At 37.7% G+C, this 27,436-nt stretch overlaps 1 protein-coding gene across 1 annotated transcript in view; it reads left to right on the plus strand.

Annotated features, from left to right (window-relative positions):
• The window catches only part of RSPO2 (R-spondin 2), an 85,450-nt gene that overhangs the window by 6,241 nt on the left and 51,773 nt on the right, over positions 1-27,436 (plus strand). The window contains exons 2-3 of the mRNA XM_079901911.1: positions 20,035-20,178; positions 22,221-22,409. Of these exons, the coding sequence (XP_079758037.1) occupies positions 20,035-20,178; positions 22,221-22,409 (333 nt within the window). The remainder of the gene's footprint in view (positions 1-20,034; positions 20,179-22,220; positions 22,410-27,436) is intronic.

Below are 27,436 nucleotides of genomic sequence, written 5' to 3' on the forward strand. Positions count from 1 at the left end.
TAAGATAGTTATAGTGGAAATGGAGAAGTGGAGAGAGATATTGAGGAAGAATCGATAGGACTTCATAACCAATTGGAGGATGTTAGCCAAAAGTGAAGTGAGAAATTAAGATTACTCTTATGATTTTGACTTGAGAGCTGGAGAGTAGAATTTATCAAGGTACAAAATATAGGAAGAAGAGCATATTTGCTGGAGAGAAAGATCATGATGGTGGAGAATGGTTGGTTTGGGGCATGTTGAGCTTGAGGAAGTATGAGACATCCTGGGGAGGAAGATACCCAATAAGCAGTTAGATGTAAGGGTCTGGAGCTGTCAAGGGAGATCTGAACTGAATTATTGAGAAGAAGAAAAGAATATCAACTGAGAGAGAAAGAGTTCTGAGGATTGAAGCCTGAAGAATGGGGACATTTTACAGCAAGGAAAGAAAAGCCTGTGGCAGAGGCCATGACAGAATCACCAGGAAAATAGAAAATTAGAGAATGATGTCCCAGAAGCAAGTAGGAAGACTTGAAGTATCAAGGGGTCAATGTCAAAGTTGTACTGTTTAAACAAGAGTTGTTGACCTCGATGGGAGTTGTTTCATTGTTAATGTTGGAGTGCTATCCTGATTGCTACGGTTTCAGGGAGTACATTGAGTCTTAGGGAAGCAGCCAGGTGACTGTAGACCCTCCTTCTCTTTCCCTTCCCTGCTAAGCTTGTTGCAAAAGAGTATCTGATGATAGCTAGAAGGCTCACAAATTAGGAAATCGTGTGTGTGTGTGTGTGTGTGTGTGTGTGTGTGTGTGTGTGTGTGTGTAAGATGGAAGGAGACTTGAATGGGAAATAGCCAGTTGAAGTGGAGAAAGAGAGGGATGATTAAGGCAACAAAATCATTAAAGAGACAGAAGAACATAGGATCCAAAACCTAACTGAGGAAATTAGCCTTGGACATTAAACAATTGTTTAATCAGCAGTCTATAAAGTATCTACCTCATGTTAGTCAAGGTTTTTGTTTAATTCATGTACAAGGAAGGGGATCAAAAATAGGCTGAAGTGAAAGAAAATGGACTAGTAAAGTTTTTTATGTATAAGAAAATAATATATAATTGTCTTGCCAGAGGCAGTATATTTTTAAAAATCATTTGCAAGCAAAAAATTATGGAAATGACATTTTGCAGTTCTGTATCCAGTGAACTTGCTACTTTTGTTTTCTCTCTGCTATATTTTATGATTCTGCCCTTGTTTTGGCACTTTGTGAGAAATATCTTTGGGGCCAGGAGAATACTATAATTTGTTTTTGAAATGAAAAGACATAGGTTTAAAAACTAGGAATTTTGAATGTATAAGAAAATTCAAAGTTAAGTATAACCATCCCTTAATTTGTGAACCCCAAGATCAGTGTTTAGGTGTTTTTAAAGAATTACTGCATGTCAAGTTTGAGTCCTTTTGGAAACCCCTGCCATTCTTGAATCATGCAGTGTGATGATGCATTTGAAAAAAGATCAAGGTATTTAGAGTTAAAGAAATATGTTTAAGATGTTTTAAATCAAATCTGGATAATTGTGAACTACAAATAAGAGGACCTATATAATTACTCTGAGTACCATAAAGTCTTTATAATTGTTTAAAGATCTGTGAAGATGCAGACCTCTAACAAATATGTTGATGTAACCTCAGTATTTGTGGGATTACAGGAGAAGTAAAATAAAACTAAAGAATGTCTTTATTTAGAAGATACTTACAAATTGACTGAATACACATTTGGGTTGCATGTGAAACCGATACAGAATTAGACAGCAGTAATATATAGCACCATTACCTAAACTGCTGCTGAAGCACACAGGCGAATGGGGTTGGTGTGTCACATAATTATAAGAGAGGTAAGAGAAGGGAAAGGTTAGTGTTTACGTGAGAACAGTCTTTCATGACTGTTGGAAATGGTATGGAAATTGTGTAACTTAATTATATTATCTCCTTCCTTCACCATCTAGCCTGGGTAGCTAGGTCAGTAGTGAAAAGTTAGGGGGTCCAGAGGAAATGGGTGAGCATGATGTGTGAAAGTGCCAGTGATGAGACCTTGATGGGAAACCTGGAGATGGTAAATGATTGTTACTGCTCCAACTCAAAATAATATTCAAATTTAGGGACTATTCTGATTACACTTAAAAGAAACCAGAGGGCTTCCCTGGTGGCGTAGTGGTTGAGAGTCCGCCTGCCAATGCAGGGCACGCGGGTTCGTGCCCCGGTCTGGGAAGACACCGCGGAGCGGCTGGGCCGCTGAGCCTGCGCGTCCGGAGCCTGTGCTCCGCAACGGGAGAGGCCACAGCAGTGAGAGGCCCGCGTACCGCAAAAAAAAAAAAAAAAAAAAAAAAGAAACCAGAAATGTTCTAAATCATGTATTGTGTTAGAGCTATTTTACTTTAGGTTTGATCTTTAGCAAACTAGCAAATGGATTAGGGATCATTGAAGGAGCCTATCATATTCTTTATTTTGGAGTAGAGGTTGCACTACAGTCAAGGAAGCGTAATCATGAAGGGGCCACTTGGGTAGTCTGCCCGGTGCTAATAGTATGTATTTATCTGGTGAGGAAAGAGAGGGCACTCTATAATTTGGGCGATACTTTAGACTGCTTAATAAAGTGTATAAATGTAGCAAACACTTAATGCATACCTTTCTTACACTATGCAGGGACAAATGTGTGTTTTTAGAAAATAATGCAAGGGAATACAATGTGGTAGGAATTGTGACAGCGATGCACTGGGTACTCAGGGAACCCATGGATGTCAGCTAATGTGCACTTGGAGATGGGTGAGTCTTAAGATTTTCTAGAGAGTATATTATTATCTGAAATGATCCCAAAGGGAGGAGTAGGGTGAGTAAGAGCAAAAGGGAAAAGGACATTCGTAGCAGACAGTCAGCTGAGAGTTGGCACATAAGGTTTGAGAGTGGAATCCTGGAAGATGAGGATGGAGAATCCCTAAGCTGGGCAGACACTTTACTTGTTTTAGAATGTTCTCTAGTGGCAGCAAGGGAGTAAAGTGAGGTGGTTCTTAAACTGAAGGCTGCATCAGAGCCATCTGTAAAAACACTGATTGCTGGGTCCTCCCCTAGAGTTTCTGATTTTGTAGGTCGGAAGTGGTGCCCTAGAACTTGCCTTTTTAGCAAGTTTCAAGGTAATGCTGCCATGGCTGGCTCAGAGACTACACTTGGGGAATCAGTGCTACAGTGTAATAATTATGTTGTCTCTATCTGTCGCTAATTCGGGAGTACAAGGCTTTGCCTTTAGTAAAAGACACATCTTAATATCCTCTAAGCATATTAGGATATTGTGAAGAAACGTCCCTCATTAATTATCAACATCAAAATCACTAATCATATATCTGATATGGACTCTACTGAGTTGACCATGGTAGAATACACGGGCTGTCAGGTCAGGCTTCTAATGCTTCCAACTCTCTGCTGACCCCTTTTCTGCCTCCTTTACTTTCTCATAACTCCCTCTTCCTAATTCTCCAAGATTCCAAGTATTCTGGCACATATGGTATTCTAATTTATAACTGTGTCTTGATATCTTAGAATCTGATTCCCTTATGTTTTGATTTTGTGGATAAGGTTTTGACGAAAGATTCTGATTGAAATGTGGCTTCTACGTGAGTAGAAGCATTGTAAACCTTTATTTTGGACCAGACTTTGAAGGGAAGAGCAGGGGAGTGTTAACTGACAGAAAAGTGGGATCATGGTGACTACTCAGGCAGAGAGGGGCCTTCTGTTGGCTTTGTCTGCAGCTGGCTCAAGAATGGAGATCAACCAGGTATTCTAACTTACTCTTTGACAATGGGTGAGCCTCATGTTCTGAGCCCCAGTGTCCTTATCTGTAAAAACTAAGGGAGCCTATGAAATCATTGCTCTAACATTCTGGGATTCTGAATGCCTTCAGAAATCACTTTTTGTTATTCCAGCCTAGCCCCTCTTCTCAAACTCTGGGTGGGAATGGCTATTCCAATATTCTCTTAACAATTCTGTCTCAGATAAATATTTGCATTTTACCATTGAAAAGATAAGCTCAGAATGGTTCAGAAGCCTACCCAAGGATACACAGTATGAAGATGAGCTGAGTCTGATTCCTGTGTTCCTTTAACCATACCTTTCTGCTTCTCTTGGAGAAAATAACAAAAATCACATTATTAGATAAGTTTTAGAATCTGTCTTTTTTTTGGAGGGGGCGGGGAGGGTAAGGTCTTCACTTTCAATTGGCATTCTTTGAAAGAGTACTTTCCTGAGCTGCTTTCTTCCCTGAAGAGGGACCTTGCCTTGGGGGCCGTTCTACAGAAGGTTAACAGGTTGCTGCCAGCTGGAGAAAGCTTATTGTCCTAAAGTGGCTTGACATTGAAAGAGCTGCTCCTAGCCAGTTAATAAACTGACCAGGACTTGATAAGGTTAAAGAATAGTTCCTTAGAGGGACCACAGACCGTGACCCTCTTGTCCCCTTATCAGAAGACAATTGAGATGTGATTACCTGCTGAGTCTCTTGATTCTTATGCTTTCTTCTCAATAAAAGCCATCTCTGCAAGAGAGCTGGCTATATTTTGATGCACCTATGACTGGGATAAAACATTTCTCAACTGATTTTAGTTTTAGGGGGTTGTATCTAAAAGCTTGGTCTCACCTGCTCCACAGTTTAATTGGCTGAGGTCAGCTAGTCAAGAACTTGGCGTTCTAATAGGGGCTCAATATATATGAATTGGATGATTGACATATCCCAGGTGGCTGGGGTCTCTGAGAGTAAGAGGGAGGGCTCAGTAACGCTGGCTGCTCTTCTGTGAAAGACACCATGTGCTTACTAGTAATAATGAAGACTTATTTAGCACTTTCCTTCTGGTTAAGTCTTTTCAACCACTTATGAAGTACATACATGACTGTGGGAAGCAAGTAAACTGAGTCCTAGAGAAGTTAAATCACTTGTTCAAAATCTGGTAGTGGAGTTGATACTGGAACATGTGTCTGCTGACAACCCATGTTCCTTGTTCCTGGGCTATATGCTTCCTGGAATTCTTTGCAATTTGTTTGAAAGAGGGATCACTTTATAAATTTGTGGAACAGGCAAGCTAAAAGTTGAAACTATATTTGCGTTTTACGAAGACATTTATATTAACTACTTTTAGCATTTAAAATCATTTAAAGATAAACAAATTTCTTGCTGAAATGCTAAACATGATTATCTAGGAAGGTGGTGGTATAATGGAGCAACCTGGTAGGTTACTATTGACCAAGTGACAGCCCTTTTCAATTCTTTTAATGAGCCAGCATTGATGATAATGAGGATAATTGGGTGATTCTTTTCTATTAAATTTTTTTGTGTGTGAATGATACATAAGTCTTTATTGAAGTATAATTGATTTACAGTGTTTAGTTTCAGGTGTACAGCAAAGTGATTTAGCTATATGTACATATATATCTATTTTTTCAGATTCTTTTCCCTTATAGGTTATTCCAAAATATTGAGTATAGTTCCCTGTGCTAACCCTAACCCTATACAGTAGGTCCTTGTTGGTTATCTGTTTTATATACAGTAGTGTGTATATGGTAATCCCAAATTCCTAATTTATCCTTCCCCTCCCTTTCCCCTTTGGTAACCACAGATTTGTTTTCTATGTTTGTGGGTCTATTTCTGTTTTGTTTATAATTTCATTTGTATCACTTTTTTAGATTCCACATATAAGCAATATCATGTACTTGTCTTTCTCTGTCTGGCTTACTTCACTTAGTTTGATAATCTCTAGGTCCATCCATGTTGCTGAAAATGGCATTATTTCATTCTTTTTTTATGGCTGATTTATATTCCATTGTATAAGTATACCACATCTTTTTTGTTTTAATGTTTGCTACCATTCATACTTTAAAAAAAATTATTTATTTATTTATTTGGTTGCATGTGGGTCTTAGTTGTGGTAGGTGGACTCCTTAGTTGTGGCAGGTGGGCCCCTTAGTTGTGGCATGTGACCTTTTAGTTGTAGCATGCATGTGGGATCTAGTTACCTGACCGGGGATCGAACCAGGGTCCCCTGCATTGGGAGTGTGGATTCTTAACCACTGTGCCACCAGGGAAATCCTTATACCATATCTTTTTTATCCATTCATCTTTCTATGGACATTTAGGTTGTTTCCATGTCTTGGTTGTTGTAAATAGCGCTTATGTGAACATTGGGGTGCATGTATCTTTTTAAATTATGGTTTTCTCCAGATATATGCCCAGGAGTGGGATTGCAGGATTATATGGTAGCTCTATTTTTAGTTTTTAAACGAACCTCCATACTGTTCTTCATAGCAGTTGTACCAATTTAAATTCCCACCAACAGTGTAGGAGGATTCCTTTTTCTCCACACCCTCTCCAGCATTTATTGTTTGTAGACTGTTCAATGATGGCCATTCTGATCAGTGTGAGGTAATACCTCATTGTAGTTTTGATTTGCATTTCTCTAATAATTAGTAATGTTGAGCATCTTTTCTTGTGCTTTTTGGCCATCTGTATGTCTTTTTTTGGAGAAGTGTCTATTGAGGTCTTTTGCTCATTTTTTGATTGGGTTGTTTGCTTTTTCTGATATTGAGTGGTATGAGTTTTTTATATTTTAGAGGTTAATCCCTTGTCAGTTGCATCATTTGCAAATATTTTCTCCCATTCTGTAGGTTGTCTTTTTATTTTGTTTATGGTTTCCTTTGCTGTGCAAAGGCTTTTAAGTTTAATTAGGTCTCATTTGTTTATTTTTATTTCCATTACTCTAGGAGATGGATTTAAAAGATATTGCTGTGCTTGATGTCAAAGAATGTTCTGCTTATGTTTTCCTCTAAGAGTTTTATAGTATCTGGCCTTACATTGAGGTCTTTAATCCATTTTGAGTTTATTTTTGTGTGCGGTGTTAGGGAATGTTCTAATTTCGTTCTTTTACATGTAGCTGTCCGGTTTTCCCAGCACCACTTACTGAAGAGGCTGTCTTTTCTTCACTGTATATTCTTGCCTCCTTTGTCATAGATTAATTGACCTTAGGTGTGTGGGTTTACTTCTGGGCTTTCTATCCTGTTCCATTGATCTATATTTCTGTTTTTGTGCCAGTACCATACTATATTTTTTGAAGTATAGTTGATTTACAATGTTATGTTAATTTTTGTTGTATAACTAAGTGATTTAGTTATACATATATACATTCCTTTTTATATCCTTTTCCATTATGGTTTATCACAGGATATTGAATATAGTTCCCTGTGCTGTACAGTAGGACCTTGTTGTTTACCCATTCTATATATACTCGTTTGCATCTGCTAACCCCAAACTCCCACTCCATCCCTCCCCCAGTACCATATTTCAAATACTGTAGCTTTGTAGTGTAGTCTGAAGGCAGGGATCCTGATTCCTCCAGCACCGTTTTCCTTTCTCAAGATTCTTTTGGCTATTTGGGGTCTTTTGTGTTTGCATACAAATTAAAAAATGTTTTATTCTAGTTCTGTGAAAAATGCCATTGGTAATTTGATAGGGATTGCATTGAATCTGTAGATTACCTTGGTGGTACAGTAATTTTGACAATACTGATTCTTCCAATCCAAGAACATGGTATATCTTTCCATCTGTTTGTATCATCTTTGACTTCTTTCATCAGCATCTTATAGCTTTCAGAGTACAGGTCTTTTGCCTCCTTAGGTAAGTTTATTCCTAGGTATTTTATTCTTTTTGATGCAATGGTAAATGGGATTGTTTCCTTAATTCCTCTTTTTGATCTCTTGTTGTTAGTGTATAGAAATGTGACAGATTTTTGTGTATTAATTTTGTGTACTGCCACTTTACCGAATTCATGGATGAGCTCTAGTAGTTTTCTGTAGTAGCATCTGTAGGATTTTCTATGTATAGTATGAAGTCATCTACAAATAGTGACAGTTTTACTTCTTATTTTCCAATTTGGATTCGTTTTATTTCTTTTTCTTCTCTGATTGCTGTGGCTAGGACTTCCAAAACTATGTTGAATAAAAGTGGCGAGAGTGGACATCCTTCTCTTGTTCCTGATATTTAGAGAAAATGCTTTCAGCTTTTCACCATTGAACATGATGTTAGCTGTGGGTTCTTTTCTATTAATTTAAATTGGATATACTGTGAACTGTTTCCTATCTTTTCAGTCTGTAAACAAAGTTCAGATAAAGGTAAGCAATAGCTTATTGCTTTGTGCTGAGGAAAGCAAGTAATAACAACATATTTCAAATAGTTCTTAAAGGAGATGTTTTGTTCAATTAGTAAACACTTTCACTGACCAACCTGTGTGTGTGTGTGTGTTCACAACCCTACAAGGCCTCTGTCAGGCATGTAGAAGTTCTCTTAATCTAATTAAAAACTGTACACATAGATCTGGAAGAAACCTAATTGATTCTGTTTCTTCTCTCCCTCTCCACCCAACCCCAACAAATGTGCATATTGAGGCTTATGAAGGAAGTGCTTCCCCAAAGTCATACAATTTGTCAGTAGCAGGGTGGCCTAAGTGTCTGAGTTACTGACTCCAATGGAATATTCTTTTCATTATACTGTTCCTTAAAAATAAACCATGTGATGTAGACAAAACTATTATGTACAGTTATAAACCTGAATATTAGAAAAATCTCAAAGTTTCTTTGACAATTTTTTAAATGAATGGTCAGTTTAAGTGTTTAAATCCCATTAAGGATTGCAAAACATTTGGTTTTCTAAAGAGAGAAATCAATTTGTGGAAAATCACTTTAAGAGAACACTGAGGACTTCACTGGTGACAGTGGTTAAGAATCTGCCTGCCAATGCAGGGGACACGGGTTCGATCCCTGGCCCAGGAAGATCCCACATGCCAGTGAGCAACTAAGCCCATGCGCCACAACTACTGAGCCTGTGCTCTAGAGCCCACGAGCCACAAGTACTGAAGCCCGCATGCCTAGAGTCCATGCTCCACAACAAGAGAAGCCACCACAATGAGATGCCCGCGCACCGCAACTAGAGAAAGCTCGTGCACAGCAATGAAGACCCAACACAGCCAAAATAAATAAATAAATTTATAAAAAAATAAAAGAGCACTGAATTGGAAGGAACTCTGAGCTGTGATTTGAGCTTTTGCACTAACTAGGTTTACAAGCTTAGACAAATACATAACAGACGCTGGAATAATAACCTTCTAGTTCTAATAATTCTCAAGAGTATCTGTTAAGAAAATACTGGGTAACACAGTATTATCTGCTATTGGCTATTCACTTCTTTAATATTGATCTCTTTGCGACTTTATATGAATTTTAAAGTCTAGTTTCTGCTGTGTTCAATCTCTCCTTCCAACCCTTATCTCTACTTGGTTTACAGGAATATGCCTACTTCTATGTCTTATAGAAAGACAAAAAATGAGACATAAGCGCTTCAGTGTAGTTTATGATAAATTGGTGCCTAATTTGGAAATGGAGATTTTTATAATTTAAGTATTTTTATTTTAAACAAACAAGGTGAACTCTGTTTCAGTGTTTATTCTAACCTGAAAGAGATTTAATATTAAATTTGTTAGTCATTCAGTAGATACATCTGTTATCATCTGTTGTGTCAAGTACCCATACCCTGTGAATACTGAATAGAATAAGACATGCTCTTTTTCATGGGCTCTCCATTTAATAGGATTATTATAATGAACATAGTTATTAACAACTATGAGAAGAATTATTGTCATGGGCATCTGGGTGCTGGGAGATTATGGGGAGTTTTAAGGAAACTTCATGGCTAGGGTGAAAGGTACATGGTGATGAAGTGAGGATAGTAGATGGGTATGTCTATCAAGAAGGATCTTGTGTTTGAAAATCGAGGGTTTGAACTGATTCTGGAAGTGAAAGGGAGCCACCGAAAAATTTTAAAGCAAAAAAATGACATGACTAACTTGTGTTTTTGAAAGATCACAGAGGTCCTCATGCAGCTGCAGTCGAGCAATCTTAGTTTGAGCATTATGATTTGAAGCACCGGTATGGTTAAACTATCAAGGATTTAAGATGTAGGCCAGGTTGGAGATACTGTTAACAACTTCAGTTACGGTTATTCACCTTCACACTGCAGATGTTTAATATACTGGTCTAGGGTAGCAGTGCCATGACTACTTGTTGCAAGAGAGACCCTTTTTTAATTGTATTGGGTAACTGCTAGAGAAAACTCAAAGGGTACTCTTTCTTGCTATTTGATCTGGATGACAAATTATATCAAATAGATACCCTAAGAGCTAGGATGTATATTTTTCTCCCTGTGGTAAACATGGCTATGTGATTTTCAATACTACTTATATTTAAAAATTTTAAATGATGATACTAATATTTGGAATGTTAAAAGTCTGTTCAGATATTTAATAGAGGAAATCTTTTTCAAGCTTACATTTAATTTTCTTGTGGGTTTGGTAGCTCTCTTGAATGAGCCTATTATTTCAGGATAGACCCAAGTTTGACAGCATCATTCTCTGTTAAAGGCAGATGCTACCTTGTGCTCTGTTTCCCTGTGTCTAAGTAAGGCATCTATTTTGCACTTTAGTTTTTAAAGTGCTTTCCTGTACATTCTCTCATTCGTTGCTGACAATCCTATGAGGGAGATAGTATTATCCCTATTTACAGAGCAGATAACAGAAGTTCTGAGAAGTCCACTTACAAGCCTAAGTGTTGCCTGCCACTACATGGCACAGTGAAGGCTGTATCTACTTTTATCATCAAAGCTACCTTCACAAACAGAGCTGGGTAAAGACATCAGACCATAGGACTAGATATAAACATGATGCAGGTTTTAGCCAAAACATTATTTTGTAAAATTATTCTTTTCTCTTCAGTCAACCCCTTCGCTGACAAGTCAATGCCACACATAATCAAGAAATTAAAAGCTTATTAAAATAGGGTGGAATTTTGACCTATTACTAACTGATAAGGAGTCACCCTTTTTTATTTATCAATATACTGTGAAAAACATTGAAGTAAAACATTGAAGTAATATTATCCCTATGTTGAAATAATTTCAGAGTCCTCAAATTCATTTGATATTTGTCTTACACACACTGCCAGATGGTGTGTATAAGACATCACTATGCCTCTCTAAGTTTAATGCTACCATTTGGTGTTTTAAAAATGAAATTCTTTTCTTTTTTCCTTCAATGTACTCCATGGATTTCCATCATTCTCTAGGCATCATAGTCAACATACTATGACCAGTGGTAAAATCAGTCCTGTCACCTTTTTGGTAGGACCCTTGAGGTGAGAATAGCTTTCAAATTTTTCATTGGTTGGAAAAATTCAAAAAGAATAGTATTTTATGACACACAAAAATGATATTAACTTTAAGTTTCAGGGTTCGTGAATAAATTTTTACTGGAAAACAGTCATGCTTAATCACCTACATACTGTCTGTGGGTGCTTTTGTTCTACAACAGAGGTGAGTGGTTTAGACAGAGACGGTGTAGCCCACAAAGCCTAAAATACTTTCTATCTGGCCTTTTACAGGAAAAGTTTGCCTATGCCTGCTCTTGCCTATTTGGAGGGTGAAGGGATTCAGAGAGTCTCCTTGTTTTCCTTGGATGGAGGTTGAGTGGAGGGCAAGACATATATTAGCTTCCATATGCTTTTCTGTTAGTTGGGTGGAGAGATTTGCATTTTCCAACATTTGGAAAAATTCAACTAAGTCTTTTTTAGGTCTGAAATTTATTAACCTGCCTTGGTTCCACCTTAATATGAAAGGGTGACAACTTCCCAAAAAAGGAAAAGCACAAGGAGTAACCAAGATGAGAGATCTGCTACTGGTAGGAATTTGAAATCTGATAAGAGATATTAATTTGGTTTATAATTTTTTTAACTTTTTTCATTACTGTCACATTTCTTTCCTATTTTATTCTGAGGTAGTTGTCCTTCTCTCTCATCCCCTTTAGATGGGGGGAAAAAAGCCCTTTAAACACCTAGCTTTGTATTCCCAGCAAACGTGTCCAAGTTTTAATTTCAGTTGTTTTGAGAATGATTTCAAATATCCATCACTTGAACATATGAGAAATGACGCCAACATTTTTATAGTTCCTTATTATTTGACCACATGGTTTTACACAAGCCTCAATGTTTCTTCAGATTTCTTTGTGTGGGTGGGCAAGATATCATTTTTAAAATAGTCAGATGTCACAGTGAAGCTCCCAGCAACATATTTTACAAATTTGAGGGGTTTTTTTTAAGAAGTGTTGTAACACTTTAAGTTAAAATAAATCAGGAGGAAACAATTTTTGATAGCATATATATCCTGTGAAGTTGAAATAAAGGGCACTCTGGGCATATAAAACAGAATTCTATAATTATCTGAAAAGCAATGTATACATTTCTGGTTTGAGTCCATTCATCCTACCTAACTGCAATTTGAGAATTAAAATTACTCCCAGGCCATGATTTTTCCCATCCTTGTGGTCACTGCCCTAACGGCCATGACGGACCGTGTTTAGTGCACTTCATAAATTGACCATCTTTATAGAGCTTGGAAGTGGGTGCTGCATGTTTGACGCAGTATTTGTTGAAGGTTAGGCTTATTTAGCTCTAGGAAGTAATACACATTTTATGTGGTACCTTTTAACCTTTTCTTTTTGTTCTCACCTTTAATTTGATACTCTGAACAAAGATATGATATAGGTAAGTCAGATATTTTCTCCTCCTATCTGATGGGGAAGGAAGTAGGGCACAAAAAGCATGTAATTTCCCGCCCCCCCCCCCCAATTCAGACTTGCATTTAGATCTCAGTTTTCCTAAATCCTGGCTCTGAATGTTTGAAGTAGATGACTTTCCACGTAGGTACTCAACAAATGATTGTATTCAGTTTGTTTAGCCGTATGACCTAAACAAGGGTAAAGCTACTATGTTTACTGTAGACAGTGGTCTTTGGATAATGCCTTTCATTTAAGTAGTACATTATGTATGTATGTGTGTGTGTATATATATATATATATATATATGTATACATATACACACATATGTATATAATTAAAATTTATTATATGAATGTATAGGATATAGAATTAAAATAATTATACATACATATACCCATATATATACAGTGTCTTGGTACCTTATTTGATCTTCCTTCCATCCGCCATCTTGGACTATCCTAGTTGGCAAATTTTTATACTCATAATAGCTCACGTTCTCTTCTCAGATATTATGCTGAGATCTTTGCCTCTATTAAACCTCTGACTTCTCTCAACTCTGAGATAGGGCCTGATGTTACCTCCTTTTTAAAGGTGAGGCAAAGATAGCTCTACTGACTTGCTGATGGTCACACAACAGTAAGGGAGCCAAGATTGTAACCTCAGACCCGCTCACCACTGTACTATTTGAAAGGCCACTATATTCTCAGCATAGTACTTATTCCCTGCCTTGGCTTTTGTTTGAAATGTCCTGTTCTGCACTTGACATAGTTGCATTTCACTCTATGCTAACTCTCCTAGCTAATAAAGGCAATCTTTATTTAAATCCACTCTGGTGGGTTTTACACAGACTTCTACCCTGGATCTTCTCTTAATTTAGTGAAATTAATGCTGGTTTACTGCATCATCATTCAAATAGCTCAGTGGTAAGTATGAAACACTGAGTCCTGAAACCTCTGAATCTGTCCTTTATTTTCTTTAGGTTGAAATATAATGAAGCTTCTGATGAGCTGCATGTAACTAGACCCTACTAGAAAAAATGTAATTTTAGATTTTAGGTCATAAGTTTTCATCAGCCCCTACTCTAATGGGATTACTGCAATAGTACACATTAGAAAGGCATGATTTGTGTAACATAAAGCTTAAAAACTTTATTTAGGGATATTTATAAACCATTGCAAGTTTTGAGAAGGAATGTTAAACAGCAGTATTTGAAGTTGTTAGAGAAGCCTAAAAATATTTAAACAATTTTAAGAAACCTCATATGAAGTTGCACAGTCTAGTACTTTCCATGTGAAAACACTGCTAAAAGTCTAATTTCAAATGTCTTTTGGAACAACCTGTCCCTTTAATATCTGTTCAGATGTTAGTATACACTGAGCCAAGAAACCTCTAGGGTTTTCCAGGGGTTGACTTGATGCTCTTTGATCCTTGCAACTGCTAACTAAAGACTAAATCTCCCCCCCAGCCGCCCACCATGGGTGTGTATGCCACGTTCTGAAGGAGGTGCCAGGAAGCTGACACGAAAGGGCAATTAGAGAACAAGAAGCGGTTGGATATTCACAGTGTGCTGAGGAGCCTGCAGCCCACCGCCCTGGTGCCCAAGAAATAACAGATTTCTCAGTGTGTGTCTGAGGTCCTCTCTACCTCACTGATTCTTTCCTTTCTCTAATAATTGATTGTAACCTATAGAATTACGTGTTCACAGTTGGGTTGAACAGAGGTTGCTTTTTCTCTGTTTTTCATTTTTTTGTTTATATTATTAGCCGCTCTGAGATATTCAAATAAGAGGTGTTTTTTGTCATCTAGATTTTGCTGGGGAGATAAATAAGACTCTCGGTGTGTCAAGGCCCTGAGAGCTGTGGCACCAAAGGAAGAGGCAGGGGAGGGGGATGACTGGATCTTTCTCTTCTCTCAGCTCATCTTCTCCTCCACCCACTTTGTTGGTTCTGTTGATCCACTGTAACTCCTTTTCCCATGACTGTTAGCTCTTAGAGCATGAGGCTCTCAGTGGTTTTCCCTACCTCCCCTCTATCCTTGCTTTCAGGTAGCTTAATTTCCTGAAAATACCCTCTTCCCAGTTCACTGTAAAGACTTTAGCGTAGTTACATTATTAGCTCGTTGCCTGCCTGGGTACCTTTCCTATTAGTAGACAGAATATCCTGCAGTGCAGGAACTTTGCTTCTTCATCTGTCCCTCTAGCTATCATCCTGGCACCTGGCCCCAAGGGGCTGTTATCTGCCAAAATGAGGGAACAAACCAGATACCATTTTGATCACGTTATTCTCATGTGTAATCTATGGGGACCTCTTACTGCTAGTTAGACCAAGCCCTAATTTGAACTTTACTTCAATTTTGTTCATTTTAATTGTTACTTAAATACTTAAAACCACAAATAATGTATAATTTTACCTCCTTTTTTGAAACTGAATAAAACAAGAGGTGAAATTCTCCACCCACAGCCATCTAAAGCCGAGTAGCCACGTCACCCATCTAACCCAGTTCATTCCGGCCCCTCCTCATCGGGTGTCATGCACTACGTGAACCATCGCCGTTGTGTTACGATGGAGGAGTCGCCCTCCCAGGACTCTGCTCTCCCCTCTGTCTCTCTCAAACCTGCTCAGCGGAGGCTCCAAATTCCATAGCACACATGACCTGCCACACATCAATATTTGCATTCTCCATTATACTTGTTTTCAGGTGTTGGACTATTTGTTCCTCCCATAAGATTTGTAGTCCTTTACCAGCAACCATAGATTTTCTTTTTCTATGAAAGATATTTACAGTGCATTTGAAACAATCTCATATTAAGCATTCAAATGAGATTTTAAATATAAAGGAATTGAGTTTTTAAGTGGCATTCACTTGGCAAGCACTAAAACTCGACCATGTGTCCGGCACTGTGTTAGAAACAAGGAATTCAGAGCTTGGAAAAAAAAAAAGTTTGTAATGGCAGAACAGAAATGGATCTTCTCTGCCTCTAATGTACCCAGCACATGCTTCTGATATCTCCTGTGCTATGTTGCGATGCCCTGAAAGTGCCACATGGCCCCCTCTCTTTGGCTTTTCCACCTCCAGGACAGGGAATGGGTGTTACAATTTTATGTTCTCATAAAATGGCACAAAACCTGGCACATACTCAATTTTTGGAGGATGTTTGGAATGAGCTATTGAACTGAACTAGAGTATAATTTGAGAAATGTTATAATGGAGCTGGTATGGCTACTGTGGAAGGACAGAAAGGGCACCCAGGCTATTTTTCTGTTTCTTGGCCAGAGCAAGCCTCCCTTGCCAAATGACAGCCCCATCAGATTGCATTTGGACACAGTTTTACTTGGACAATAATTTTACTTAAACCGATACTGGCAGCCCTCACTTGGTGGATTACAGTTTTGAGGAGGCACTATAATTTAGAAGCATGTAAATTGGATAAAACAGGGTCTTGTATTTCTGAACAAGGACTTAAAGCCCAGGTTTCTAGAGACAAGACCTGTGTTTAGTAAAGTTTGATATACCCGTTTTCTTAGTCAGTATAAAGTTTTGCAAAGTTTTTCAGTCTGTTGAATGATCCCATTGGTGTTTTAGAACTCATTTATTTATAAAATGGACATAAAGATTTTCCTGAAGTGTTAACACAGTGGCTATTTCTGGGGAGTAGGCCCGATGTGTCATCAGGTAAGGAAGACTTTCTATCTTTTCCTTTAAACCTTCTGTACTGTTTTGAATTTTTATTCGTAATGAGAATGTTTTATATATGTATATATATATATATATATTTTTTTTTTTTTTTTTTTTTTTTTGCGGTACGCGGGCATTCTCACTGTCGTGGCCTCTCCCGTTGCGGAGCACAGGCTCCGGACGCGCAGGCTCAGCGGCCATGGCTCACGGGCCCAGCCGCTCCACGGTATGTGGGATCTTCCCGGACCGGGGCACGAACCCGTGTCCCCTGCATCGGCAGGCGGACTCTCAACCACTGCGCCACCAGGGAAGCCCTGTTTTACTTTTGTATGAAAAAATGAGTTAGTAGAATTGATGTGAATTCCTGAAAAGAAGCAGACTGGCAGTGTAGTTGGTTTTATGCCGCTGTTAGCTTTAAAAAGCTTTCGGCTCGGGCTTCCCTGGTGGCGCAGTGGTTGAGAGTCCGCCTGCCGATGCAGGGGACACGGGTTCGTGCCCCGGTCCGGGAAGATCCCACATGCCGCGGAGCGGCTGGGCCCGTGAGCCATGATCGCTGAGCCTGCGCGTCCGGAGCCTGTGCTCCGCAACGGGAGAGGCTGCAGCAGTGAGAGGCCTGCATACCGCAAACAAACAAACAAACAAAAAACTTCTCGGCTCAAAGGTGTTTGTGAGTGAACGCATTGTGTCAGTTCAGGCTGCTAAGTATGTGGGCGGCCTGCTTTGGTTTTACGTTGTGGCGAAGAGTGACGGAGACCAGGAAGATCAGTGGAGCTCCTGACGTCGTTACAGCTTTGCACCAATCAGAGCTTTTATTTAAATGCTTCAATGAATAAAAAAATGTTTAACTTTTTTCCTAATGATTTGGAAAGCACCATTGAACATATGAAAGCAAAGGACACTGGCAAGAGCTGGTCTAATGATTATTTTGAAGGCTAAGGCAGGTTCAGCATTATCATATAACGGGTATAACCTCATGCTCCCAAATCTGAAAAAAAATTGGGATGGGATAACATTCCTTTATTCATTCTTGCCTGTTTAAAAATCAAAAGAATTTCTTTTAGAGTGTAAATACAGCGGCATTTTCTGTATATTTAAGTAGGTCACAAATGTATATTGAAATATCTTTTTCTCTTTTACTTTTAATACACAAATACATTGCAATTAAAAAGATTCACATGACTCAGAAATATAATTTTTAACATTTCAAAATTCCGCTATTTCCCCTTCCCAAATTAACTTCTCACGCTACTTCATATATGTACACATACACGTGTATATGTGCTTTTATTGCATCATACTCTATATATCCTGCAACTTGCCATTTTTCATTTAATGATGGGGCTCACAGCTTATTCTCAGTCATTGCTTATAATTCACCTTGTGCTTTGTCATGGTTATAGTATTTTATAATTTGAATTCATCAGATTTTTATTGTATTGAAATTTGAGGACAAATAATTAAGCTTTCTTCTAGCCAGATTTATGCCTGAAGAAGTCCTAAGGGACTTTAGAGAGAATGATAGGTATTTCAGAAATTCCACATTCTGTGAACTGGTTTAGGAGCATGGAATGAAATGAGGAAAGGGAGCTACAAGTAACAATAAAGATCAGGAAAGGACCTTGTAAAATTATTTCCAAATGCTTATTGCTATAACTTTTTGGCCTAAAAGCTCATAGGTGCAGGCCATGTTAAAAAAAAACAAAAAACAATCAGATCTTATACATAACAATTGACTTATGAAATGTATAGTCCTTTTTTGAAAAAAATATATAAATGCTTTGTTCTCTTCACCCTTTAGTTCTGTTTTATTCTTTGGAATGTTTATCATTATTTCTTGGAAAATAATTCTGCTAACAGGAAGGGCTGCTTGCTTTTTCGAAAAATGTAGCAAGAAAACCAACAATTTGTGGACATGATGGTCATGTATTTTGACCATGATTAAGAAGCTACTGACCAGCGATAGACCACCGTTTTATAAAAATACAGGTTACAGCATTTAAGGCTGCAAATGAACATTTTATAGGGTGATAAACCATTCTTCTGTGTCCACTATCCTCCCCTGAAAGAGCAATAGTGTAATTTGACTATGGACTTTCACCCACACAGAGTTGGTTTTCCAATTGTAAATTTGGGTAACATTTTAGAAGAATTAGCTGCTTCATGGTGGTCACTTAATACATGCAGACATGTTTAGACTCAAACTTGAAAGGTGAAGATTGCCGTTTTCTTTTTATAAGTCTAGAAACTGTCATTATTTATAATGTAATCTATTTTAACAAACTTTTTTAGTGTTTGTATTTTGGCTTTATCTTCTCAATTTTCAAAATTTTGATATTCAATGATTTCATGTTTTGGTTATATTTTTTATTCAATTATATCTTCGGTTGTGGAAACTAGTTTTTAAAGCTTTTCTGAATCGTTAAATCACCAAATATAGTACTGGCACTCAGAGGCTTGTTAAAAGAATAAAAGTGTTGCCAGGGAGTTTTCGTAGAGCTTTATGTGCTGTTAATTGCCATCAATTAAATCTGTTACAAGTAGTAATGTACTGTAATCTGTCGAAAACCTCTCCTTTCAATTAGCCAATTCTCCGACTTTTCCTTCCTTCTCCTTGAAGAGTAGTTTAGAGTTTATTTATTTTCACCCCTACAAACCAATTACCTCTGGCCCAGCTGTTCCTCGAATACAGGGGAATCTGACCTAGAATACAAGCCTGTAAATTATTGCTTCTTTTTACACCTTGTAATGTGAATGGTTTAGTGGAAAAATACATGTTTCTGTTTCTAATTCACTGGTGCTTCTATCTGCAGACTACCGATTATGAGCTAGTCGATTTACATATATTATTGTAGATCCTCACAATAACCTTGTAAAGTCAGTGACATCCCTGTTTTATACAGAAGGAAACAGGCTCAGAGAGGCATGTAGCCATTCAGAGTCACATAGCTGGTAAGGGCAGAGCTGGGATTCAAAACCACACCTAGCAGAACTGAAAGCATTTCTCTTTCACCAACTGTTTCCAACGAAATTCAGTTAGTGTGTTATAGAGAAAAGAGAACAGATTTAGAAGACAGTCCATTTGGGGGCTTTCAGAACCAACTCAGCCATTACCAGCTTTGTGACTTAAGTCTCAGGTTCCTTATTTGCAAAATAGGGGTACCATTGCTCACCCTGATGGACTGTTGTGAGGACTAAGGAAATGTATTACGGGTTTTCCAAAAAATGACTTAAAGTACCCCTCCTAGTTAAGACACCCTCTGATGAAAGTAAATGCATTAAACAGAATTTTAACTTACTGTCTTGGAACAGAATATACTGATTAGAGTGTTCCCATTGTGTTTTTCATAGTAGGTCTTTGGAAGAGCAGAACAGATTTCAATCCCACCAGCAATGTAATTTGTAGGGGGAGTGTTTTTCTTTTTAATCCTTCGTTTTAATCCCATTTGGAGTTGCAAAAATTTCTGAAGGGTCTCATGCTGCCTAGGGCCCCGGGCTGGAATTTTGTCTTAGCCTATTGATGTGGTGAGCTGTTGGAAGAGGTAGGAGTGATTTAGAAGGAGATGGCATGAGGAAACAAATGAGTTGAACACATATTTCTCTGACCACTAGAATTCCAATTGAGCTAACCGGTGAGTTTGTGAAAGTTTTATTTGCAAAACCAGTAAATTTTTGACTGAAATTTTCTCTTTCTCTTTAAAATTGTTTTTAGGATGCAGAATAGAAAACTGTGATTCTTGCTTTAGCAAAGACTTTTGTACCAAGTGCAAAGTAGGCTTTTATTTGCATAGAGGCCGCTGCTTTGAGGAATGTCCAGATGGTTTTGCACCATTAGATGAAACCATGGAATGTGTGGGTGAGTAGTTTTCCATGTAACTTTCAAACTTCAACTTTTATTTTAACACCCGTTTCTTGGGGGGAAAAAATGCATGCTGGATGTATTCATCATAGAAACAAATCGGTTCTCTTGTTATTTATTAGAACTGAAAATTATTTAAGTTCTTTGCTGACTTTATGCTGTTAGGCAGTACCATATATTACATTTTGCTTCAAAATTTGTTAGTTTTACATCTAAGTTAAACCGCTTAAATGCTGAGAATAATGTTTTTATTATCTATGTAATACATCCATTTCTTAATTAGCTTATAAAGTTATTAGTAACCGTTAGAGAAAAGCATTTTGTTTAGAAGAAAAACAAGATTTTCAAGCCGTGCCGTGTGCTTAGCTGGTCTGTCACTGTTGTTATGTGTGTTAATTATGGAGCTTCTTGCTTAGCCATTTGTATTAAAAAAATTCAATTGGGAAGAGATTTTTTGTGCCAAATGTACTTTGTTGATGATTGACTGAATGTTGCAAAGTGCAGTAAAACAATTTTACTTTTACTAAATTTAGATATGTAGAATGCATAATTTAATATACATATATATGCTGTTTGTGAGTAATAATTAGGAATACACATTTTATACATTTTATATTTTTTGAGTGTTTAAAAAAAGTTCGGTAATTTTATACCACTCATTAAAAGGTAAAGATCTGTCAGTACCTACGTTTTGATAAATGCCTCTATCTAATCTTAGGTGTGATGGCATCTTCACCACTCCCACCTCTGCCATGCCTGAATTTTATTTGACATGTTATACATCTGATATGGTGTACAACAGAGCAGTGTATTCTAAATGAGGCTTTCCATCTCTTTAAAACGGAGAGTTAAATTGAGAACGTTTTCCCTGTAGAAATTTTGAAGTAGTCTGTAATTATGTATTCGGAAGCTTGCAGAGAACACATTTAAATGAGAGGTTTTTGAAGAAATGTGTACATATATTCCTATATATGTGTGAGTTAATACATGCATACAGGCAACACCTTACTGCAAAATAAGAAAGTCACTAGAAGAGCATATTCAAAACGTTGAATTCGCTTGAGAGGCAAGACCCACACCTATTACAAATGTTCAGTGGAAATGCTTATGAAACCCTTAACTATTAACAGATTAACCATAGAGTCCTATGCATTCCCCTAAATAAAAATCTTAAGTAGCTTTGAAAAATCTAAGAGTTCCCATGACGCCTGCTGAGATCTGGAATGTGGAAATACTAATGGTGTGTGGACTCTAGGCCTGAGTCCTCATCTGCTAGTGTGATGGGGTTTTTAATGGTGAATTTGATGAGGAGGTTTAACTTTGCATATTTTTATGCTTTTATCTCCTCCCCCTTCCTCTCATCGCAGGGTATTGGAGAGTAACCTACTTTTCCACTATATGAACTTACAAAAGGGGATGCTAAAAGCTTACATATCTAGGCAAAACATACATTTTCAAATATCTGACCATATTTGTTTACTTTTCAAACTATGGTAATGTGCGGTATCAATTTAGGGAGTAAGAAATATATACTGCAGTGTAAGACACCTTTTAAAAGAATTGAGACAATCAGAAAATGCGAAACACTCACTATCCTTTTCATCATATACTTACTTCCAAAATAAAACTAACACACTTGTGAATTTTGGGGGGGGCGTGCATGCAGAATTAACCTGTAAAATTTTGTGTCCTGTCATGGTATGAAAAGAGTATCTTTTACTGTAGGTTTTAGCTGTTGAACTTTTTAAAGATTATATATTTCAATGTCTTTAGAATGGACCAGTAGCATCCCTTCAAAAAATGAACTAAGACAAATAGTAATTTTTAAAGTACTTATGTGGTAGTTATTTACTTTTATCTATAACTTCATAATTCAAAGAGTTAAAGTTCCTGAAAGGTGTATACAGGTCTTGTGGGCTGTACAACTTAATTCTTGGTATCTGAAGGTGGGGGAGTTAGAGAAACACTGCTATGTAAATTTGGTGATGGTGGAGAAATGTATACCAAATTGTCATCTGTGTTTGTTTTCTCTCTGTTAGAAGGATGTGAGGTTGGCCATTGGAGTGAATGGGGAACTTGTAGCAGAAATAATCGCACATGTGGATTTAAGTGGGGTCTGGAAACCAGAACACGGCAAATTGTTAAAAAGCCAGCAAAAGACACGATACCATGTCCAACGATCGCTGAATCCAGGAGATGTAAGATGGCCGTGAGGCATTGTCCAGGAGGTGAGTTCAGATAATCCCTATTGTGGGCTGTGTGCTTTCTGAATTCTCCTCCTGTCTAATCACCCTCGCTCCCAAAAAAGTATTTATCTATGAGGGAAACCTGATAATAACATTGGTGTGAATATTCCACGTTACACTTCCTTAGAGACGAATGCTTAAACTGTGAAGAATGTAAAGTGAATATTTAATTTCATGGTACCTTGAAAATAATTTAGAAGACTACATTACAAATGAGCTTTTAAAATGAGATTTCTAAAAGTGTGTGTGTGTGTGTGTGCGCGCTGGTTTTTTACTTTTTCTTTTTTTTTTGCTAATGTACCATAAAAGCCAGTTCTTATGAAATCAGGCCTTTGCTCCAAGAGAAGTAGCCAACTTTCAGCTGAGAACAGTTTAGATTAGAAAGGTTTATGGAATCTGTAAAATCATCTGTATCATTACTAGTTGAAGATGACAACTTAAAATAAACTTGCCCAAACACTGGGAGGAATAAACATTGTCTTAATGTTACCACAATTAGCCGGTTCTCTTTGTTTTGATAATAATTTGTGGAAAACAGCTACTGGTATGTGTATGTTTATTTGTGTCTTTGTAGTAATTGTGCTGATTTGTAGTAATTATTCTGTAATAACAGGATTAGGCCCACTTACAAATTAGGAGAAGTGTATATAGCTCAGGTGCTGGCTGGAGCCGAGTCCGTATGTTGAAATGCAGTTCTTAGCGCTGGTGCTGTGCTTCTGAAAGCATAATCTCTTGTTACTATTTATTTTATCACTAGCGGATGCCGCATTGCCAAAGATGAAGTTAGGATTTTTCTAGTGCACAAAGTAGGAAAGCAAAAAAGAAAGTTGTGTTTAGAAAATTGCCCTGTGAAACAGTCAAAACTTTTGTTTGCTTTCGTTCTTCCTGTTGGGCATAGCTTTTCAGCTTCGTGGCTATAGCCCAGAGAGGGAATATATATCTGCTTAGAATGGATTTATATCCATATTATGCTGCCTCATAGAGAATGTCTATGATCCATGGAGGAAGACAAAACTTAAGACTTGAAGACTCCAGTCGGCCTTTGAGAACTATTAGATCCAGATTCAGAAGCTACTATTAGGAAGGCAGCTTTTCCTCTTGAATTAGTTTTGCTTTTCTTTGCTGAGTCTTTGAAACAAAGTTTTTTTGGGTCTGCTTTTCACTAACAAGGATGGTTTTGTTCAGTTAAACTGGGTATTTTTCAGTCAAAATATAAGAAAATATTTTCTTACAAAACTAATAAGCCACTTCTTGGATAGCTGAGAGCATTTAACCTGCAACCTTGTACCTAAAAACAAACCTGATGTATTCAGGTATTGGAAATAAAGACTTTCTTTGTTGTATATTGTTTATATAACTACCCCCCCATTCCTCTTCCAGCAACGTGGTCCCCCAATTGTGGTTTACGTTAATAGCAAAAATTAACCTGAAAATGCTCCTATAACAAACATGCTTATGTGTAACAAGAGCCAGCACGTTCCCCTCCCCTCTGAAACTATTTTGACTTAGCCCCAGCCTTGCTTGAGAATTTTGTAGGTAACAGCTAAATTTTTAACCTGTAATGTTTATTGCATTTTAATTTTTTATGCTTCAAGCAACAGTGCATTGTCTTAATAGATACAACCTGACACTGTCAACAATTAAAATTATGTCAAAACAAATGTTTATGTATCATCTGTTAATATTCTCTTTTTGACAAGTGAACCAGCAATGAACTCTTATTTAATTTACATTTAGGTTTTACCAAATATTATTTATTAGGATAGACTTTAGGAGAGACTAGCTATTGCTCTAATCCCTGTATCTACATATTCAGTTTAATAAATTCAATTTTTAAGTAAACTTTAAAGTTAGTAGGTTTAAAAAATTATATTGGAATTTGTTTTATGTTTTTAAAAAAGGGAACTAACATAGGGTTGTTGATAGAAATGGAAAATGACTCTGCAATAAAATAACTTCAATTTACAAATGTAGGAAATGAAAACTAGAAAGTTAATTTTGGAAATTGAGCACCAATTGATAAAAATTGGCATAACTTCCAGTGGAGTATCCCACCTTGCCTCAGGTGAGAGAGGAAAAAGTTCCTTTCTCCAATAGGTCACGGGGATTAATGGAAGAATAGAGAAGAAAACCACTTTATCCCATTTTACATCTTGACTTGATTTCGGTGATCTGCTTTGACAAACCATGCAAAAATGTAAGTCGTAATCAGGTTGGGAATACAGGCATTTTTCAGATCTTTTCAACATATGTATGGATTTTTCTCCTGTTGGAGCCAATCTTAACCTGATTGCACACAAACGCAGCCTTAGCCTCCTTCACACTGGAGCATGGGCACATTAAAATCAGCTGCTTTTCATTACTGGAAGCCGTAAGTTAGAGGTCAGCGAAATGGAGTAGTCCTAAGTATATAAGATATTACACTGAAAACTATTAGAAATGAGACAATAAATGGCTGTAAGATTTAAAAACAACAGCGTAATGCTTTTGCCTATTTTCCCTTAATTATTGTATGCTTATTTGCTTTTAAACAGTGAAAGAATATTTGGAAATGTCTTAAGTCATGGATTGATGTATGACTTGAAGTTACTGTTCATTTCCAAACTTTTCTTGATTAGTTATCCTTTCTTTCATTTCTGATGACATAATCTGTGGAGTACCTTGGGCTTTTCTGACTCTCACTCTTCAGGATTCCGGTCTGGTGATCAGGAGATCTGGGTCTCTGCACCATGTCAACTCATTAATTCTATGACCCTTGGCAAGTCACTTAACCTCTCTTGGCCTCTATTTCCTCATTTTAAATTGAGGGTATTGAGGTAGGCAATCTCTAAGATCCAGTCCAGTCCTAAAATCCAATGACTCTACAACTAATTGCCAAAAGATATGGGTAGGTTTTGTGGCTGTCATATGAAGGGTAAGGAAGAGAACTGTAAGCCCAAGAGCATTGTTTTACGACCAAGAACTGACCACTTTTCCAGTAGCTGTACTGTGCATTTGCCAAGGCTTCTACATCTGGCAGTTTTCATCCTCTTCCTTCCTCCTCCTTCCTTTTCACAGATAGTGAACCCTCAAAGACTGTCCAAGACTCTTGTAAAGTCTGCATATGACCTATGCTTTAGCTACCAAGATAGCAGCAGGATGGAGAAAGAAAGAGGAGGGGATCGTAAAAGACGATGGGAAAGAGGGAAAGACTGACAATGAGTTAGAGGAAAAACAATTGAACAATGAGTGTAGGAAACAAGGGGAAAATGAACAGACTACTAAAAATGAAGACTGTACTCAGAGCAGATGTAACTGTCTTCACTCCCTTCCCTCCCACCCTGAGCACACTAATAGAATTCATCCTCTTGGGACCAAGTTATTCTATTAATATATAACCTGCAGCTTTATTATGACTTAAAAAAAATTTTTTTTTGGCCACACCACGCGGCTTGCAGGATCTTAGTTCCGAGACCAGGGATTGAACCTGCACCCTTTCAGCAGTGAAAGTGTGGAGTCCCTACCGCTGGACTACCAGGGAATTCCCTAACTTGCAGTTTTAAATGGAAGGACTTTCAAGTGTGGACTATGTTGTACATTAGACAATATATTAATAGAAAAATACAAACATGCTATGATGAAATTTAAATGACAAATGGAAGAACAAAATCATGGTTGCTGCAGTACAAAGTTGGAAAACGTTCACGTACAGGGAGCAGGGGTTGGTGGGAATGTCATTTGGAGGTGACAGTAGTCTTTCATAGGATTGGCCAACACCACCTCAACCTGAAATCTTCTGTCCTGTATGTAAAGTCCCATGATAACTAATTTTAATTTATTCATCAGGTGTTTATTGAGCAGTGCTGTGTACCAATCATTGGTCTAGGCATGGTATTGCTCAAAGTTCTTACGGTGTTTTTTCTAGTGGGATCATGGCAATAAAAAAGTGGTTGAGTGCATAATTTCATGTGGAGATGGGAGCTATGTGAAGAAAAATAAAGCGGGGTAAGGAGCTAGTGAAAATTTGGATTGGGAGTGTATTATGTAGGGTGTTCAGGGAAATTGAGGGAGTGACATTTGATCAAAGATCTGAATGAAGGAGATCTTTTGAAGACCTAGGGGAAAGATTTTTTAGCTCTTGACTCAATAGCTACGTTTTATGAACATCATTGATTCTTCCATTACGTACTAGGGAAGAGGAAGGAACTGAGATCCAGGAGGCTCTGCCTGGTCCATGGAGATGTAGCAAGTTATTAATGGTAAAGCCAAGAGTAGGACCAACGTCTTGCCCAGAAAACTCAAGTTTTCCTGTACCTTTTCCTTGTTCCTTATCATAAAATTCAAAGATAAAAGCTATGGTTGTCCAACATCGAAGAAGCTGACTTTAAACGGTCTCTCCCTCCACCCCAATGCATCATTTTACTTTGTTTTACAAATATTTTTTAAAAACATGACACTGCAATCACCACCCCTCCCAATGTCCTCCCACTTGAAATAGCTGGTGAAACATACCCCAAAGGTCATTTCACAAGTGCCGAAGTGTTGAGCCCACTGGCTTTGTTTTGCTTCAGCCATTCCTACTAAGGCCATCTTCTTCTGTAATTTTAGTATCTTTGGTCCTCAATTTGTTGTGGGGAAAAAAATGTGATTTCAAGATTATTCTTTCCATCCGCAGTCTTTCACGGTGGCCCTCCCCCGGAGGCTGTCTTGGTGGGACCACACCCAGCACTCCTCTCTGCCCCTTTGCTCCCTGGCTGTCCAGGAGCCTTGGGGCTCTGAGCCCCTCCCTCACATTTAGTAGCTCTGTGTCTGGAATGCCCTTTCTCTTTCTGACCCATCTAAGCAATCAGACTGCTAAAGTACTTTAGGTGATGCTTTGACAGATGGTCAGATAGCTTTCTGTCTCTTTTGCTCGTGGCTGCCTCAGCTCACAATACTTCAGGTGTTAGTAATAATATGGCGCAATTCTTTAAGCCCTCGTGTTTTCGTAGTATTTTCTCAGGATTGTGCTACAATTTAAATATAAAAAC

This window comes from Stenella coeruleoalba, assembly GCF_951394435.1.
Source record: "Stenella coeruleoalba genome assembly, chromosome: 17".
NCBI lineage: Eukaryota > Metazoa > Chordata > Mammalia > Artiodactyla > Delphinidae > Stenella > Stenella coeruleoalba.